Raw genomic sequence first — 19,900 nt, forward strand, 5'->3', positions numbered from 1 at the left:
GACAGAAAGCAAATGGTATTTGTTGCTTATGAGTGGTAGTTACTGTTATAATGTTGCTGATGGTGCCAATCAAGAACCAAGAGCAGAAAAGGAAGTCCAAGTCCAACTTTGACCAGTTGTCAAGTTTGCTTGAGGGCAAACCAGCTTTCTATCCTGCTACCTAAATCCCCCTTTCCCCTTTCAGGGCCCTGCCCCCACACCCCACCTCAGATTATAAGCCCTGTGTCCCCACACCACATCATTCCTTGGTGACATCCCACACTTTTGACCTACCTCCACTCACAACCATCTTACCCATGCAGGCTCTCATTCTTTCATTACACAGCTCTCTGCTTGGAATCAGGTAACTAATATAAAGATTAGGTATTTATGATTAACGGAGGCTTCATGGTTCTCTCCCAGGTATATCACATTCATGGTTAATTTCCCAAAGGCTCCTGATAGAGATTTCTCAATCTACTATGAGTTTGAAAGGAAGATGGTTTTTTGTTTTTTTTTTAAGATTTTATTTATTTATTTGACAGAGAGAGACACAGCGAGAGAGGGAACACAAGCAGGGGGAGTGGGAGAGGGAGAAGCAGGCCCCCCGCCAAGCAGGGAGCCCGATGCGGGGCTTGATCCCAGGACCCTGGATCATGACCTGAGCTGAAGGCAGATGCTTAATGACTGAGCCACCCAGGCGCCCCAGGAAGATGGTTTTAATCAGAGCTGTTCTTGAGACTCTTTAAATCAAGCCCTCAAGTGCCGACCTTCTTAAAGTAAGTTGAGAGCATTCCCATATATAAAAGAAATCTCAGACTCCTTGAATTTGTTCATGTCTAAGCTACTGTTATATTGAGTTTTTTTGGTAACATCTTTGGGCTCAGTTTTCCTCATCTGAAAAATGGGTATATAACAATGATCCATTTTCTATATCTTAAGCATCTCTTTCCTAAATGAGTGAACACAAGATAAATCAGCAAGTAGGGAGAACAGAGAATGTGTAGTTGTGTTGACTGGGGATAGAAAAAAGGAGTAGGTAAAAAAAATCTTTAAAAAAGGGGGGGCGCTCAGTCTGTTAAGCGACTGCCTTCAGCACAGGTCATGATCTCAGGGTCCTAGGGTCCACCCCCAAATTGGCTCCCTGCTCAGCGGGGAGTCTGCTTCTCCTTCTCCCTCTGCCCCTTCCTCCGCCCCCAACCTCCTGCTCCTGCATGCTCTCTCTCTCTCTCTAATAAATAAAAACCTTAAAAAAAGAAAAGAAAAGAAAAAAGGAGTAGGTAGATTTAATATTATCATTAGTCATGACTTGAGCCTAACTCAGCAGTTTTAGAACCATGTTTAACACTTCTGTCTGCATATTAGAATTAACTGGAAGTTTTTTTAAGGAAAAAAGTTCTTAGACTCTACCCCCCAAAATTCTGATTCAGTTGACATGGGGTGGGGTTTGAGCATCAGAATTTTTAAAAAATCTCCTTAAGGTAATTCTATAGTGCAGCCAAGACTGAGAACCACTGTCGTAAAACAGCATCAGTAATATAAAGTAGGTGGAAAATGGCATCATATTAGCCAAGCCTTAGTTGTGACCAAGAGGTGAGCCTGGCTTTCTATTCTGGACATACTCAGCAAGTGACGCTCAACGGGTTTCACCTCGTGGTCATGGCCCGGGGGAAAGAACTCACGGACAGATGTCAAGAATCACTAGATAGTGGGCTAGAGGAGCCGCAAAAATCCCCTAACTTTAATCCTCTTCCGCATTGAGGGTGCCTGGGTGGCTCAGTTGGTTAAGCGACTGCCTTCGGCTCAGGTCATGATCCTGGAGTCCCTGGATCGAGTCCCGCATCGGGCTCCCTGCTCGGCGGGGAGCCTGCTTCTCCCTCTGACCCTCCCCCCTCTCGTGTGCTCTCTCTCTCTCATTCTCTCTGTCTCAAATAAATAAAATCTTTAAAAAAAAAAAAAAAAAAAAAAAAAAAAATCCTCTTCCGCATTGATATGTGAGCACTGGCAATTCAGCTTGTCTCCAAGCCTCAGTTTCCCTATCCATTAAATGAACAGCTTAGATTAGATAAGCTCATGGGTGTTTTCCAGTGCTGTTATTCTATGATTCTAAGATAGTTTTCGAGCATCAGAGGAAAGATGCACCTCTGCGTTGGTATTCTCTGCTCATTCCTCATCTGAAGTCACCCTGGGAAGCCTACTGACCCACGGGTCCTCCAGCTCCAGCCCTCGTTCTGCTGGCCAAATGGCAGCCTGGCTTCCTCCAGCAGTCGAGAGACCTCCACCCTTGGGGGCCTTGTCCAGCAGGATGGAAGCTTGTGTGCAATTCTTGTAAAGGCAGCTCCTTTGAGTTGCAGGGGCGGCCTCTAAGCGATCTCTCTGCTCCCCGGCGAGCACACGGCCTGACCACTGATGGTATCTGCAGAGGAAGCGGTGGAATGTGGAAGTTTACACGACGTCAGTGTGCGCACATCCTCCTGTCTTGAGCCCTGGGAGCCCGGCCAACAACTGCTGTATGGTGCTCCTCGTCCGCCCGTCTCAGCAGCCTTGACTTGCCTTGGAGTCTCCTGCTTTGTGCTTTTTTAAATGGGATGGGCTGCTAAGCAGGGCTTAAGGAACTGATCAGAACAGCAACCACAAGAATCTTTGGTGCTTACATCCTCTACCCAGGCTCTGCATGAGGAATGTCACACTCCAGGCCTCAGACTCTGACCAAAATTCACTGGAAGGGAATTGCTGTGCTCTGAATGGTGGCGCCCCCACCCCCAATTCATGTGTAGAAATTTTAACCCCCAGAGATGGATGGCATTAGGAGGGTGGAGCCCTCATGAATGGGATTAGTGACAGAAAAGAAGCACCACAGAGCTTGCAAGCCCCTCCACCATGTGGGGACACAGGAAAGGTCTGCAACCCCGAAGGGGGCCCTCACTCCACCCCACTCTCAGACTCTCAGCATCTGGAACTGTGAGAAATAAATATCTGTTGTTACAAGGCCCCCAGTCTGTGGTATTTTGTTATAGCAGCCCAAGCGGACAAAGACAGAAATCATCTCAGCCAATCCCCTAATACACAATGTCCTGTCGGTGCACAAACTTACTAGAAACCCCTCAGCTCTGCCTCAAATTTGAGAGAAAAGTGAGCTGACACGTGCCATACTTGAGGCTGTGAGGTAAATGACAAATTTTGGTAGGGAAGAAGGCCAGGGGTTTTGATGTGCGTGTTGCAGACCTTTTTTAGTTTCTCGTTATCTGTGTGGGTGGACGAGAGGTGAGCTGAAGAGGGGGCGGGTGGCTGGAAAAAGGCAGATCTAGTAGACCTTGCCCCTGGGAGAGCTAAAGGTGGGAGCCAACAGGACACTGATGACCTAGGTCAGTCTCTGGGAGCTGCTTTCCAAAGGAGCTGCTTCTTGGTCCAGACGAGGTCCAGCGCTACCCTGTCGTCCACCTCACATGTAGCCTCTGGGGGCACTGAGGCCAGTGACGTCAGACCCCAGATCTTCGCGGGCCCTTCCTTGCACTCACAGGGCCTAGGGTACTAGAAAAGCTCCTGTTTCTTGTGTTCTCCTTCTATGGACAGTGGCACAGGAGGAAGCAGGGCAACTTCAGCCAGTCAGTCCCCCTCTTGATCGTGAAGAGGAAGGGACACTCCAGCTTCCCAGGCTGGAGCAGCCGCTCTCTTAGCTCATAGTCCTGGTGGAAGGAAGAGAACAAGAGGCATCCCCTGGCCAGGAGGAGCTTGGAATTCGAATGCAGCCCTTCTACTCAGCCCGAGCTCTTGCTCCGAGGCCCAGCAAGGTCCTGCAACACCAGCCTGCAAACACTGACCTCAGGTCCCCCTTTTTGCACCTTCAAGCAAACGTTCCCTTTAGAATTATGAAGCTGGCTACTTGCATCCTCAGCTCTGTTTCAGCGCCTAAAGAATCAGTGTGAGGAATCCACGCCCTGCAGAACTACAGACTCTCATCAGTGTGAATTAGGTGTTCAGCAAGTGTCTCCACGCTTGCCACTCCGTAATTACAAAACAAGTAAGCCCCAGGAAATCGAATATTTTATTGCTTTACTTAATGATGTGCCAAATCACCCCCCTCCCACACCCCCCAGTCTTCTGTAAGCAGGTCTCTAAGAGAATGTGCTGGCTCTCACCCCCTCCCTCCAGCAGTCTGGTGGCTGGTGGTGGCTGCAGCGGGACCTGAGTAGCAGGACTGAGCCACACTCACCCTCCGGTCGGTACCTTTTGCTCTGTGGGTAATGTGTCACGGCCACACGCAGGGGGGAAATAACCAGAGCGACGAAAACAAAGAGAAGAGGAGAAAAAGTGAGAAAACGAAAGGAGAAAAAGGAAAAATGATGGAAACACGTGCTGGGGAGCCTCAACTCTCACCACGGTGACCATTGATCTCAAATCTATGAGGAAGCCAGGTGGCTTCAAGAGTTCAAGTAAATGCGTGGAAGCAGCGTGACCTCTATAAACCCAGCACGGGTAACGCCTGCTGGGAAATCGGGCCAGTGGCCTCCAGAGCGGAAGGCACCTTGGAGGACACCTATTTATACGTGTTTAGGGCTCATCCTTATTCAGTGTCTGTCCTGAGTGTGTTTTAGGATATATATGATATTGCAATGTAGTAGTACATGTATATAATTTATAAGTAAAGAAATCTATTGGGGGGTGTATTTCTACATCAGTATTTTCTACTGATGGGGTACATAGTCAAAAGAGCTTAGAGACCACCTGCTGAGGACAATGACAGTCACCATGAAAGAGTCCACTCTCCCACCTAGCGAGGTGTGGGGCCTCACCAGGGCCCTCTGCTAGACTGCCTTAATGTAGGAGGACAAGTCAGCTGTCTGCTGGGAAGGCTCCCCTCCCCGCTGTTCCCTAGTGCTTCTGGTTCCTTTCAGGAGTGAAATCACTTGCACTTTGGTGAAACAGAAAAAAATATTATTGTGACTATTACTATCTAAACCCCCCACCCACCGTCTAAGGAAGTCCCATCATGGTGAGAAGGTCTCTGTCACAGGTCCACCGTATACAACTGTGGCCATGGAAAGGCAGGTCGGGACTGGAACCCAGCGCAGGCCCTGCTCACCATGCCACGTGCCGGGAAAGGGCACTTTTCACTAAGGCTCACCAAGGTGTCTGTAAGGATTACCAACTGCTCTGCCTTTCTCTTTCTTTCTTTTTCTTTCTTTCTTTCTTTCTTTCTTTCTTTCTTTCTTTCTTTCTTTCTTTCTTTCTTTCCTTCTTTCTTTCTTTCTCTTTTCTTTTTCTTTCTTTCTTTCTTTTCTTTCCGCTTTATTTGTATATGCCTTTCTTATCAATTTTGCCTTCATAAATACAAAGTTTGTTGCTTGTTTTGTCTTAGTCTAATAATAATTTTGAGTTTCCAGCCCCTAGAGAGTGTGCATCATGGAAGGGGGGTACGGAATGGGGTTCTGGTCAGCAGGTGCGGCCCCCCCAAAACACAGCTCACCACAGATGAGTACAAGAAAGCTAAATATCATTTTCTGCCCCTGTGTCTCAAGGACACCATGAGGCATCTGACTAGATGAATTGTTCCACAAAGAAAGAAAACAAAAAAGAACTAATGTCTCAGTCCAGCCTTGGTGGGGGCCAGCCCCTGTGCCAGGGTCCTAGGATGTGGCCTGTTTCAAATGTCTCCCTTGGACTTAGTCACCCAGCCATGGAAGGTTCCATTTCCCTCGGCCTGAGACCATGGTGGAATAATGCAATCCTTTTGAATACAGCCACAGGGGTCATAAATGTCCCCACATGTCCCTGCTCACCCTCATCTTCCTGCAAATTCCATCGATTTATTTTACTGGGAAAAGTGATGTTTCCCCCTAAATGTCTTCTCCCTCCTAGGGAGTAATTTCGCTTCTCAGTCATCAGGTAGCACCGAGAAAGGGAATGTGTTATTGGGCCACTGTGCGCTGTCTTCATGGTATGCTTGGAACCCTCAAGCATCAGCTTTGGGCTCTTTCATCGATTTGACAAATTCTTTGACTTCTTCTTCCAGGGCCTTGTTCCTCCTTTCAACATCCTCCCGGGAGCGCTCCACATTGCGGAGGCTGATTTCCAAGGCTGCAAATTTCTTCTTCTCCTTCTCCAGTTCTTCATTGAGCCTCACCACCTTGGCCCAGACATCATAATTTTCCTTCTCAAGGCTACAAGGAAGGAAATAACAGAATGAAAGAACAGGGTGTGACCTCTAGACTCTCCCTTCACCCTTGCTCACACACTCTGTCCACTTTCCTTTCTACATCACAAGTCCTATATCCAACTTCCACTCCCCCCACATGGCCCCCACACGCAGACTTCCCAGTAAACCTGAAATCCCAGGGCATGTCTGAGCCCCTCTTTTGTCATTTAACATGATCTTATAACATCTTTTGTGTTGTTGTTTTTCATGTTGTTCTATGTTTTTTATCTTCCATCAGATAAATAAAGTATTTGAAAGAAGGAACCACCTCTAATATATCTATCTGTCTATCTATCTATCTATCTATCTATCATCTATCTATCTATCTATCGTCTATCTATCTATATTTTTTACCTCCACAGCACCTTGCTCATGTCCTGCTCAACAGAAATGTTGATTGACTGCTGAAGCCCCATATCCAGATTCCCAAGACCTTTGCACACATGAGTTCCTGCCCATACTGCTTCCAGCGAGAGTACCAATGCCTTCTCTTATTAAGGCCCTCTAGGGGTAGGGATTTGGAGAAGTTTGAACTGCCCTTTGGGAGCAGGGGCCCTGGCAGCCCCACCCTCACTTCCAGTCTGCTCCAAGTGAAGAATCTCTTGGGGGGCGCCTGGGTGGCTCAGTCGATTAAGGATCTCCCTTCAGCTCAGGTCATGATCCCAGGGTCCTGGGATCGAGCCCTGCATCAGGCTCCCTGCTCAGTGGGGAGTCTACTCCTCCCTCTCCCATTCCCCCTGCTTGTGTTCCCTCTCTCACTGTGTCTCTCTCTGTCAAATAAATAAATAAAATCTTTAAAAAAAAAAATCTGTTGCGTTTCTGAATTCCCAGAAGTTTCCCTGTTACTGGCCCAAATCTTAGTCTAGTCCCAGGTGCTCCCTGCTCTACCAGGTTGTGCTGAATTAACTCCTAGGAATGAGAGTACAATGCCATTTTTAAGCCTAAAGAGGAAATTTCAGGACTGTGGGGAGATTGTGTGATTGGAAATTTTCTTCAGAATTTCATTCTGTGAGGTGCTGCCTCCCTGCCCGGCACCCCCCTCCCCCAAAATGGCCTTTTTTTTTTTTTTAGAAACTTGAGCTCCCATTTGAGCCCAGCCCGGTTTCTGTCTTCAGGGGCTTTGGACCATTCTCCAGTATCAGCCCCTCTTTGGAACCTTGCCTCCCCCTTCCTATAGCTAAATTAGTCTCATTCCTTCTGGCCCTCTCATTACAAATCCAGTTCTTCTCCAAGTATACTCTTGCTTCCATCTTGCTTTAGGAGAAATCCCAACTGAGAGACTACAGTTAAATTCAGACGACTGATTCCGGTGAGAGGTAGAATCTGGGTGGGCTCAGGAGTGTGACTGACCCAGGTTAAAATCTCAGCCCTACTGATGTTTGTGTGCCTCCTGAGGAATCTTTTTATACTTCCCGAGCCCCCATTTCTTCTGTAAAATGGGGATATTATCTATGTTACAGCATTGCTGTGGGGGATTACATGAAAAGGTATGTCTGAAACATGAAGCTCAGAGCAGGAGCTATGGACTGTTAATTCTCCTCTCACTGTTGAGGACGGAGGACCCCTTTGATGGGTGAATTCAGAGGACTTGGTTCCATTCAGGAGGAATGGCCCCTCCATGGCAGCTGGATCTTTCCCTACCCTGTCAATGATATTCACATGAGAGTAGAGTGGGAAACTTCTCTGTGGCTGCTTCCGTCACAGACAAGATGGCACATGAATGTTGCAGTCCTACAAATGATTGATTTCAGGTTCTTAGACAAAGGATCTACATTTTGCTTTTAGACGGGCAGTCCTCTACATAGGAAACAAAGAATGAGGGCTCACAAAAGTCTTCCTTTCACGTACCTGAGTCTTAATGGACTGAAAAAGTACCCATAATTTGAAAACCCCACTAGTTCACATTTTACGTCATTACTGATGTAGTTCATATGGGCTAAGCTGGATTGAGCTTTATGCTCATGAAAAGTCAGTGGTGTGAAAAAGATTTCAAGAGAATAGTTTACCTACCCAAGAGAGCACATTGTGTCCAAGCACCTTAGGGATGTGCATGAAAATTGTGGCTATAGCTTCCGTACTGGCCTTCCCTTCAACCCCCCCCTCCCCCCCGGGGGCCTGTGCTCAGTAGGAAGCCAGTGATTTGGTGAAGCTTTAGTCAAGTAGATCTGGCTAGAAGCTCTGTCTCACACAGGCTTTAAGGTGGCTGGCACGGCCTCCTGCCCTCGTCTGCCCTCTCTCCTATCAGCTATTCCCCACTGCTCCAGCTCACCACCACTCTTCCTGTGCATGAACATACCAGACCTGCACCTTCGCTTCTCCCTCCCTGGCCTGCTCTTCCCCCATAGGTGGGCCTGACTTATTCCCTCTTCTCTTCAGGCCCTTGCTTTAATGCCACCAACTCAGTGAAGCCTTTCTGACCACCCTATTTAACATAGGAACCCCCTTCCTGGACCCCCCCAACCTCCTGCCCTGCTTTATCTTCCCCGTAGCATGCTCCGCCATCTGACATAGCATATATTTTAATTTCTTATACATATTGTCTGTCTGTTCCTGATAGAAGGAAAGCTTTATAGGAAAGTTTTATAAAACTTTTGTCTGTTTTGTTCAGTGCTATTCCCCAACAGCTGGGATGGTGTGTGGCACACAGTAGGTGCTCAATAAATATTTTCAGAAGGGATGAATCACATGAATATGAAAAAAAAGTCAAGTTCCTCTTAATTTTTAGAGCATGTCGATCCTTAAAGAACCACTATTTGGAAATAGTTGTTTAAACTGCATAAGCTACATACTTCACTTTCCATGAATTTAACCTAAAACTTAAGAGTTTTCACTAATGTAGTCATCTCATCATTCCCTTTACCCCTTTCTTCAATTAAGCCCAACTGCTATAGATTGCTGTATTCTCTAAACTCAAGGTTTCTAATATCACTTCGTTGGCAGAGGAGAACAATCCCTGTTGCTTCTGAAAATGGAAGCCGAGTGACTGCCCGAGGCCCCTCCGCAGGTGACTTACTTTTTAATCTGTTCCTCATACGTTTGCTTCTGTGTCTCTATTTCCTTTCGCAGCTCCTGGACCACCCTCTGCAAGGATTCAAGTTCCTCTTCTCCAGAGTTCTTTTTTCCATGCCCGGTTTCAGAGTTAGGGCTGGCAAGAGTTTCTCTCTTGGAGTCACAGGCGTGGGAAGAGACAGTAGCTGCCTCCTCCCCGGGGGCCCCGGGCGGGGCAGGGACATTATCGTAGGTGGAAGTCCGCTGGGAGTCGGGACAGTGGGGCACACCTTGAGACATCGTTCTCCTGTGCCCTTCCTCGGCCTTTACCTCCGAAGAAGGTGACCAGAACTCATTTTTAAAGATCTCCACTTTGCTGCTGTTGGCACCTTGAAACACTGATGTCAAGAAGCATTTCCGATTAGGGAGTGTCTGAGTCCTTTTTCGTGACTGCAGCTTCCAATCACCTAGCTTTTCCCTGGGGGCTTTACTGCTCTCTTCTAGACACCCATCACTCGGCTGTTGTCCAGTGGGGCTGGTTGTGTCTGAGTCGCTGGTCTAGAAAGAAATGGCCATGGATGTCACATGGGTTTTTCCCGTGTGTCAGGTCCCCAGGATAAGGATTAGCAACTTGAAAGAAAGTATCTCCTGGCTGCACACCCATGAAACTCTTAATTAGAAGACCTTAATTCATCACATTATTGATTATCTGTGTGGTGTTTTTCCACAAGGCTATTGCACTGAAAAGGAACTAACTCATGCTCTAAAAATTAATTGTGTATTAGTTGTAAGAGAGTCTTAAACTAGGATTCTTTCATAGCTTTAGGATGAGGAGGCCTTTTTTTTTTTTTTTAAAGATTTTATTTATTTATTTGAAAGAGAGAGAATGAGAAAGAGAGAGCACATGAGAGGGGGGAGGGTAAGAGGGAGAAGCAGACTCCCTGCCGAGCAGGGAGCCCGATGCGGGACTCGATCCTGGGACTCCAGGATCATGACCCGAGCCGAAGGCAGTTGCTTAACCAATTGAGCCACCCAGGCGCCCCGGGGAGGACTTTCTAACTAGAAGTCAAAATCCAAAAGTCATAAAATACAAGTCTGATAAATTCAATCTACATGGGTTTCCATGACCCCCCCAAATTAAAAAGAACAAAAATAAAACAAAGATATCACCATATATAAAATCAAAAAAGAAATGACAAACTAGCAAAAATATTTGCAATACATATCACAGACAACAAGCTACTCATATATAAAGTTCATACAAATTGAGAAGAAAAAGACCAACAAAAATATGGATAAAGGACAGGATCAGACAGTCCACAGAGGAAAAGAAAAATGCAAAAAGCCCTTATGCATAAGAAAAGATGTTTAGCTTCTCTCATTATTAAAGAAACCCAAATCAAAATTAAAATTACTGAAATATCAGGGCACCTGGGTAGCTCAGTCGTTTAAGTGTCCGACTCTTGATTTTGGCTCAGGTCATGATCTCAGGGTCGTGAGATCAAGCCCCGCCTTGGGCTCCATGCTCAGCTTAAGATTCTCTCTCCCTCTCCCTCTGTCCCCACACCCCCTCTCACATACACACTCATGTGCTCTCTCTCTCTCTAAAAAAAAAAAAAAAATAGTGAAATATCAGTTTTCACCTATCAGATAAGACACTTCCCCAAATTTGAAAACACATTTTGCTAGTGAAACTGTAAGGAAACAGGCTCTTTCGTGCATTGCTGGTGGAAGTACAAAATGGCACAACCTCTATTTGACAATTTTAGTAAAAATTACACACAAATCTACTTACCCTCTGATTCAGTAATCCCAATTCTGGGAATTTATCCCAGAAATACATCTACCCGAGTATAAAATGAAGCATGGTCAAGGTTATTCATTGCAGCCTTGTTTGTTGTACAAAGGAATGAAAATAATCCGGTCATCTGAGGGACCTGTCCACGTATTGACATAAAAAGGTCTCCAGGATATACTCTTAAGCGGAAAAATAGAAGATAAAGAGTAGCATGCGTGTGCGTGCTTGTGTGTGTGTATGTGTGTGTGAAGAGAGAGCAAGAGAATATGTTATATTTGCATAAAAAAGAAGTAAATAATTTACATTCATATCTATTTATATTTGCATAAAGGAACACTGGAAGAATAAGTATGAAACTAATAAAGGCGGGGAAGGATGGGGTGAATGGAGATAGCAGAGGGAGCAGGATTTCTCAATGTATATCTTTTTCTCATTTTAATTTTTTTTTGAACCGTGTATATATATTTTTAAATTAAATTAAAAAGAAAAAAAAAGAAGAAAAAGAATGAGTCCTAAAATCAGAAAATCAAGGCTCAGGCTCTCCTTCTAATTGCTCTAGCTAATCACTTGCTTCCACAAGTCCACTGGAGTCAGAAGCACCGGGTCTCAAAGTGAGAACTAGAACTAAATTCCATTCTGTAACATCCTAGTGCTGCCACCTTGGGCCAGCTGGTCAACCACCTTGAGACTCTGCTCCTGAAAGGTAAGATGTGGATGACAAAGTCTGCCCTACATAGTTATGGTGAGGACCCCAGAAGTGACCTACTTAAGTTTCCCAGAATAGTGCCTACCCATAGCTGCCCACACTGTTACAATAAATAACAGAAACCTGTCGAATAAGCCTAACAATGTCTACTCCCAAGGACCTCTAATAGGATTTCATTACATGAAGTATGAGCATTTCTAAATATTAATTTAATTTGAGAGTGTTGGCAAAATGCATCATGTACAGACATCACCTAAGAAGAATCATAACCACTACCACTACCTACCTTTTTTTCAATACTTTCTTAATTATCCTCAGGATTAATAGTACTATAGACAACTTACATTACTGGGTCAACCAGAAACTTTAAATTCATCTCTTGGTCACACATAAAGAATCAAGCTGCTACACAAAGTTCATGTTTTTTTTAAATATTTGTCTCTATAAATATATAAAAATATTTGAGCTTTGTAAATTATTGGCCTCAACTCGTCTACATTTCAGAGGTTGCAGAGTTTTTTGACATTGTGAACGTGAGTCCCAACCCTTCAGTACAAATGAGGAGGGTGACATTGCTGAGACAGCTTATCAGGGAATGAGAAATATTACATGAACACATCACATACTCTGAGAAAGAAATCACGTTTCATGGGTCAGCAGGAAACCAGTTCTCTCTGGACTTTCACCCGGAATTTTCAACAACTCTCGCTAAAACACTTACAATGTGATATATAATTTCCCCTACTGAACTTTCCTGGACTGTGTTTGGCAAGGCTTCCCTTTTAGAGTGGGCTTTAGTGAGGACTCCCACTGCTCAGTCATTAGGAGACTGGCATACGTGTCACTAACCCCACCTCCAGGATGCCAACAGACACTAGATTTAGAAAGAGGCCAGGCTTTCAAGATGCATTCAAATGGGTCTGTACCATCTGTGCCCACTGTCATGGCATCATCTAAAACTCCTCAAACTGCCACCCTAGACCAGCTTTTACGTCGAATGACTTGGACTAAAGGAAGAGTCAGATGGAAGGAAGAAGGTTCTCGGCACCTTACCATGTTACTGAAGCTATCTGTCCTAGAAATTGGAGGGTCTTCAGTGGCATCCCAGCCCACAGAGCTTCGAGCTACTGGAGGTTTCTTAGGGTCATTTTTCTGAGCAGGGGGTGAAAGGGGGGCATCCTTGGACTTGGGGAAGAGAACTTCATGGTCTCTGATCATCATGGTCATCACTCTTTGGATTTGAGGAGTCCCTGAAAGAAGAAAGAGATCTGTAAAGCTGGACCATGGCAGGAGGCAGGCAGTCCTCAGGGTCTCCACCCGTGGGATGTCTTTAAACTTGGCTCTAAAACCACAGGGCCCAAAAGACCTCATTTTGCTCCTCATGGGACCCTTCTAAGGGTAGGAGACTGTGGTGAAAGAGAAGGGATAGAAGAAGGATATGGGAGTGGGGTGAAAGAGGGTTATTTTCAGCCTATACGGTCCTGTGGGTCAGTCTTTGATCAGAAAATAAGCAATATAATAGTAGAGAAAATGAAGACATCTTTCCCCCCTGATGTGGTCCTCGATATGTCATCTGATCTCTTATTGCACACATAGTAAATATGTGACAGCCATACTGCCTTCCCAAATCCACGGCAGACATCAGTACTCTATGCCAGGACTTTTGCTCACTGAACCAAGACACAGCCACAGAAGCCTTTTCGACACAACTTTACCAGTAGCCTTTTTTTGTGAGTTGTCTTATAAAATCAAACTTGCTTTCTCTACTTTCTTGCAAACTTGCTTTCTCTGGCTAAGGGTATTTAAAAGTCATAAAAGACTAAGAAATACTGTTTTTGTGCTAGCCTATTGTACTGTGTGACCACTGGGTCAATTTTTAACCTCTCTGCTCTGCTGTGATCTGGAAAATGGACATAATTTCTGCCCTGCTCCTTTCACAGGGCTATTTCACAGTTGGGGCAAGGTAATCAACTAAAAATGCTTGGCAAATTGCAGCGCATTTTGGTAGCTAGGTAACTGTTGTCACTTCCTCTGCACGTGCCTTCCCCACAGGACCAGCTGTACCTCTCATGATCACAGCAGGGTCTTCGACCTTCGACCTGATGAGATTCACACCAATCACGGTAGCCAGGTTATCCACGCTCATCTTGTTAACACCACAGTTGAGCTGGATTTCATGTAGGAACCTGTGGGCAACCAGGAAATCCCATAGTAGGAAATAGGAAGTTGCCAGAAGGAAGCACTTCCAGGTACCACTGAGATCTCAGAGATGGATCCCATCTCCATCTTTCTAGTCTCAGGAATGGAACCAGTCTGCTCAGCCCACATGAGTTTAACTTCACCCTGAGACATTCAAGATCAAGGAGGAAGAGAAACCAGAAGGGATCTGCCCAGCTGCTAGGGGTGGCGTGGGGGCTCGGGGTGGGGCGCCCCAACAGCAGGAGGTAGGATCTGGTTCAGGGAGCTAAGAGGACACTAGAAGGACTCAAATGGGTATGTGACTACCCCTCATTCTGACTTTATAGGCTTATCTCTCAGGCACTCGGCACTCATCCCACCCAAGTTTCCAGAGATGGAAACTTTATCTTGAGGAGATGTCACAGAGGGGAATCCACAATGCCTCTTTGCTCTCATCCTCCGATTATAGCACCAAGCATCTCAAATTCTCAGTGGGTGCTCAACAACTAGCAATGAATTTTTACTATAATTACACCCATTGGAGGCATGAAGCTCTCAGCTTCCTTATTAAAAAAAAAAAAAAACTGAAAATATCGGCAAAGGAATTTCTAAATACCTTCTCCAAAAACCATTTTTAAATGGATAGGTTGAAGCAACTTAAAATTCGAAATACATAGAAATTATCAAATAAATGGTGGTGTTTTCAAATGAGGAAACATTATGGAATATTACAGAGTCATCTATAATCCTATTTTATGACATAGGGAAATGCTCATAATATAATATTAAGCTAAAACCAGGATACAAATATATACAAAAAATTGTTCCCCAATATTTATACTGATGTATGTAAAGATCTTTCATAGAAAGAAAAACATCCAAAAGGAAACATCCCCAAGCAGTAATAGTGATTTTTGCTGAGTGAGGACATTGTATATTATTTTTATTTCTTATTTATAGTATGTTGTATTTTCCTGGTTTCCAAATCAAGCATGTATCACTTTTATAACCTGGATACTACAACAATTTATTTTTTAAAAAGAAGATAAATTTCAGCTCTGTCTGGCATGGAGATCCAGGCTCCCAGCTCAGACAGACCTGGGTCAATCTACATGCTATGTGTTGCCATGAATGTCTCCAGGGCACAAAGTTATGGCCCCAGAGTCAGGAAGATGGGAGATAATTCTAGAAACATTATAAGGATTCTGGGTGCTACTGTATGTCCCAGGACTCCGGGCAGCACAGGGGCAGGCCTGAAGGAGGAAGCATGTTCACTTTGCATGCCAATCAGACTCTGAGTGGATCCTTTAAATCATCTTGTGGATAAAGGGAACCTCTTCAGTGCTGCGTGAATACAGCTGACCTTCCCAAGGTCTGGACCAGAAGCTCTGAGTTCACAGAGACACTCTTTTCTACTCTAATTGGGGGCTTCTTTCTGATACGGCTGGGAACTGATGCTGGGGGACTCTTACCTGCATATGTAGCTCAGGAGGTTATAGTTGTCTCGAGGAAGGATGGACAGCTGCTTCACCAACTCCTGCTGAGCCTGGGAAGAGATTTTAACACCGTAAACATCCCTCACTGGCAATGAGACTCTGGAACAGGAGGAACATAATTGGTGGATCTGTGCAGAAGCAGCACGGGCAGTCACTCCTGTTCCCACGGTTTTTGTGATTTTTTAAAAAGCTTTTTACTTTGCAATAATTATAAATTCACAGGAAGCTGCAAAAAAATAGCATGGAGAGGCTCACGTGTTTTTTTTACAGGACATTTTTTTGTCTCTAATCATACCCTCTTCCCCAACTCAGAGCTACTCTAAGGCAAGGATGATTTGACAATTCATACAATCATTGTTTGCTTAGTGAATGCTTGAGATGTAACACTCCCGTAAAGAACTGGATGATAACCAAATACCCCAAGCCATTTGGTTTTTAAAACCAAATACCCCAAAGGGTGCCTGGGTGGCTCAGTCGTTAAGCGTCTGCCTTCGGCTCAGGTCATGATCCCGGGGTCCTGGGTTCGAGCCCCACATCGGGCTCCCTGCTCAGTGGGAAGCCTACTTCTCCCTCTCCCACTCCCCCTGCTTGTGTTCCCTCTCTCGCTGTGTCTCTGTCAAATAAGTGAATAAAATCTTTAAAAATAAATAAATAAATAAATGAAACCGAATACCCCCAAAGAAGAAAAATATCAGTATTGAGAGAAGAAGGACGCTTCTAAGAAGGGTTTTAAGCAATAAGGCTTTGCTGAGACCTGCTGGGACACAGGACAGGCTGACTAATCCAGGGGGCGGGGGGCAGGTAAAGGTCAGAATGTTCTAGCTCCATGAGACCATCATACAAGGAATGCATGTGCCAGGGAGGGGAAGGACAGAGAGTTTTTCTCAGGTCCTTTCACCTGCAGCTGCCTGTAGGGTCTGTGGTGATTGCCGGTAACATCATGATTGTAAAAGCGCGTCAGTTTACATGACACGCACAGGCTCCCTCAACCCTGAGCAGGTCTTCCTATGCACCCCATGGCCTGTCAGCCTGCATGCAGTGACTTGGTGCAGACCCTCTGTATCCAGAATGCCCGCTTCATACCGGGATTCCCTCCTCTTCATTTTAACTAGTCAATTCTTCGCAAAGGCTGCTGTAGACTCACGGCTCCCAGCTACCACCCCTGCCACATTTTCACCAACAAGGGAGGCTGTAGTCCCTCTGCCCTGCCCAGACGTGCATTACCATAGGTTAGAAACTCAGATATGTTGAGATGGAGGCAAGTTGGGAGAAACAGGTCCAAAGTGGGGAAGTTCAGGGGTGGGAGTCTTATTGTCAGATCTGCATCCGTGTACCTCCTTTGCTTTCCCTGGTGCTGGGGGCTGAGAAGTTGCCTGAAACACTGGTTTTTTTAGACAACTTTTAAACCTCATTCCATAAAGTGTTATTACGTTCACAAAGGTGAGCTGATATGCCTATATTAATTAAGACTTGTCATGTCCTCGTCTCAACCCCCACAAAAAAATTCATAAATCCTGCCCAAAATCATGCACTCAGCTACTAAGTTTAAAGTGGCTTGAGGTATTTGATTATAGTCCCATTCTTCATTGGATTGTTACAGCCCAAGAAGGCTGTCACCATGATTGGCTTCATTTGCCTTTTGTTGCTGAGGAAGATCTAGATGAGATCATGTAACCTAACTTTTGTGTTGGAAAATAGCTACACTAGCTCCAGCGTGTTAGCAGTATCCGTATCGTCCCTTTCATTTCCTGATGTTGAAATACAAAATCACTGTTTTTCTTGTACCAGGATCCACCTAAATGGTGAGGCTCTTCGCCCTGAGTCAGGAGAGAAGTTCTCACAGCTACGCTTTCTACCAGGTCTAGGGTACTATTGGTCTTTTGTTTAAAAATGATAACTATAAATATAAAACTATTATTTTCTGGGGGTATACTATGTAATAAATTCTAAAATAGAGAATAAACCTCTCCTTAAACCAATAATTTAAAAATATCACTCACCTACCTCATATCCCTTGTCCTCAAAACAATCCTAAGTATAGCAGATGTTATTACGAAATTTGTCTCAGTTTGTGCTGTTCAGTACAACTGCTACTTGACATATGTGACTACTTAAATAAGAAAATAAAATAAAATTAGGGATTTGGTTCTTTAGCTGAACTAGCCACTTTTCAAGTGCCCGGTAACCATGTGTGGTTAGTGGTTATCATATTGATCAACGCAACTATATACCAGTTCTGCCATTATAGAATGTTCTGTTGCTCTAAGTAAGTAAACTCTTGTAGAAAATGCTTAATTTGCCTAAAGGCAAAATCAAAGTAAATCCAGGTCTTCACTGTAGGCTTTTCCGTGCACCATGTTTCCAAAGAGAGTTTTAACACAGTAGTGCTAAGAACTAAACCACCCCCCAAAGTGGGGAGTTAGATCCCATTGCAGTATAACATAAACGTATTCCTCGGGCATTTGGTTTTGCAAATCCTGGTTAAAAACCATGAAGGTTTTATTGTTGCTAGATGGGTTTTCCTGGTTTCTTCTGTTGGTTGGTTTGTTTAATTAACATGACTCCAGCGTGGTGACTGTTGACTGTAAGAACTTTCAGGAAACAATTTACATAAGATCACAAATCCTGCAGGCGAACGTGTGCGCTCTAACAAGCATGCTGCCGCAGCTGACCACACCCCCACAAGCAGCTGCAGCTGAAAAAGAACAAAGAAATCTCCTTGTCTTTCCTTTCTCTGGCACATGCATTCCTTGAATGCCCATGCCTGACACACATTCACCGTGGAACTAGAACATTCTCACCTCTCACCTGACCTCCAGGTTGGTCAACCTGTCCTCGTGTCCCATGAGGGTCTCAGCAAGGCCATATTGCTTGATACCCTTCTCAGAAGCTTCCTCTTTCTCTTATTAATTTTAAAGTGACTTGGGTATATTCAAGATAGTCAATTCTGCATTGGATTGTCACATCCCAGCAAGGCTGTCACTATGATTGGCTTCAATGGCCTTTTATTGCTGACAAAGTTGCAGTTTGACAAAGTATCTCACTCAAAGGTATGGGTCCCCTGACCCGCTGTAGTTTGCCCACCAGAATAGTGTTCAATAACCATCACCTTCTTCCAAAACAGGATGACTAACTCAAATGAGATACAAACCTTTGCCTCATCTGCATTCATGAGCTGCCCGCAGAGCAGGAACCCCTCATACTGGTTCCAGGGAACCACAGGCTCCGGGAGGTCTCGGAGATAGAGCTTTAACAGGGAGGCCACTGTGTGCACGTCTGTCTCTCTGCAAAAAAATAAGCAATGTTCTTTGAAAGTGAAACTCCAGAACATTCCTCACCTCCCCCCTGGTGATCCACTGAATAGAATCCCATGTTCCCAAAGGGAGTTTTGCAAAGGAGTAGAGTCTGATAAAGATGTATCCAAACACACCATCTTTGCTAATCTTCTAGAATAATGACCCCCAATACTTCTTCCTTTATCTCTTCCACCAACTACCTCAAAGGTAAGTTCAAGGTCTACCTTTTCATTAATCCTATTAAATTATTTTTGTCTTCATCTCTTTCTTTTTTATCCAAGTCACTCAGTGCCTCACAATTTTGCATTTTCTACTTAGTCTAATTTTTCATGTGATAACTCATTTATACCCATGGCCCATGATCTCTTTAAACCCTCAGAGAGCTTAAAACATTTCTGGGATTCATTCACATATTTGCACAATCATGCATTCAATCAGTAAGCATTGAGAGAACCTACTAGGGGCAAGATATTCTGTCAAGCACTGCAATTTCAGCAGTGAACCTGAGGGACACACAGGACACCTGGCCTCACTGAGCCACAGAGCTGTGCACACTCACAGGTTACCAAGTCATTACAATATTGTGAGGTTAGTACCATGACAAGAAAGCCCAGGACCTGGGACTGTACGGAAGTATGAAAAAGAGGGACATCCAGTGCAGAGTCATAGGGGACAAGATCTGAAGAGTGGCAAGGAGTTACAGCGTGGGGGGGGAGCCCAGTATCAGCCTGGAGGGTGGGAAGCAGAGGCCCTGCAGCAGACAGAGACGGCATGCAGATGACTGCCTGTTCACCTAAGAAGGTGGCTCGTGCTTTTCAGTTCAGCTTCTCCAGCTTACAGCAGGAGTAGGCAAACCATGGCCCAGGAGTCAAATCTGGCCCAATGCCTGTATTTGTACAGCCTCTGAGCTAAGGATGGACTTTATGTTTTTAAATGGTTGGGAACAAAACTCAGAAGTAGCCTATTTCATGCCCTGTGAAATATGCAATTTGAATTTCAGCATCCACACAGTGTGACAGGGATATAGTCATGCTCATTTGTTTTTGCACTGTCTTTGGCTGATTTTGTGCTATATTTTGTGCTAAGACCAGAGCTGAGTAGCTGCAGCAGAAACCATCTGGGCCTGCAAAGCCTCAAAATTTCACATGTGGCCTTTCATCAAAGTCTGCTGACCCCTGGTTATAGAGCTATGGCATTTATCCTGCAGCACTATAAGAGAAAATAAGTCTGAATCTACCATACGCTTGAAGTTCATTAGCGAAG

At 44.8% G+C, this 19,900-nt stretch overlaps 1 protein-coding gene across 2 annotated transcripts in view; it reads right to left on the bottom strand.

Annotated features, from left to right (window-relative positions):
* Positions 1-5,190: 5,190 nt before the first annotated feature.
* ARHGAP25 (Rho GTPase activating protein 25) overlaps positions 5,191-19,900 on the bottom strand; it is an 84,958-nt gene continuing 70,248 nt past the window's right edge. For both annotated transcript variants that reach the window (XM_036073096.2, XM_036073094.2), the window contains 6 exons: positions 18,493-18,625; positions 15,318-15,391; positions 13,732-13,853; positions 12,721-12,917; positions 9,189-9,721; positions 5,191-6,140 (listed from right to left, as the gene is read on the bottom strand). In XM_036073096.2, coding sequence (XP_035928989.1) covers positions 5,933-6,140; positions 9,189-9,721; positions 12,721-12,917; positions 13,732-13,853; positions 15,318-15,391; positions 18,493-18,625 — 1,267 coding nt within the window. In that variant the 3' untranslated portion in view covers positions 5,191-5,932. The remainder of the gene's footprint in view (positions 6,141-9,188; positions 9,722-12,720; positions 12,918-13,731; positions 13,854-15,317; positions 15,392-18,492; positions 18,626-19,900) is intronic.

Source organism: Halichoerus grypus, chromosome 10, assembly GCF_964656455.1.
Source record: "Halichoerus grypus chromosome 10, mHalGry1.hap1.1, whole genome shotgun sequence".
NCBI classification, from domain to species: domain Eukaryota; kingdom Metazoa; phylum Chordata; class Mammalia; order Carnivora; family Phocidae; genus Halichoerus; species Halichoerus grypus.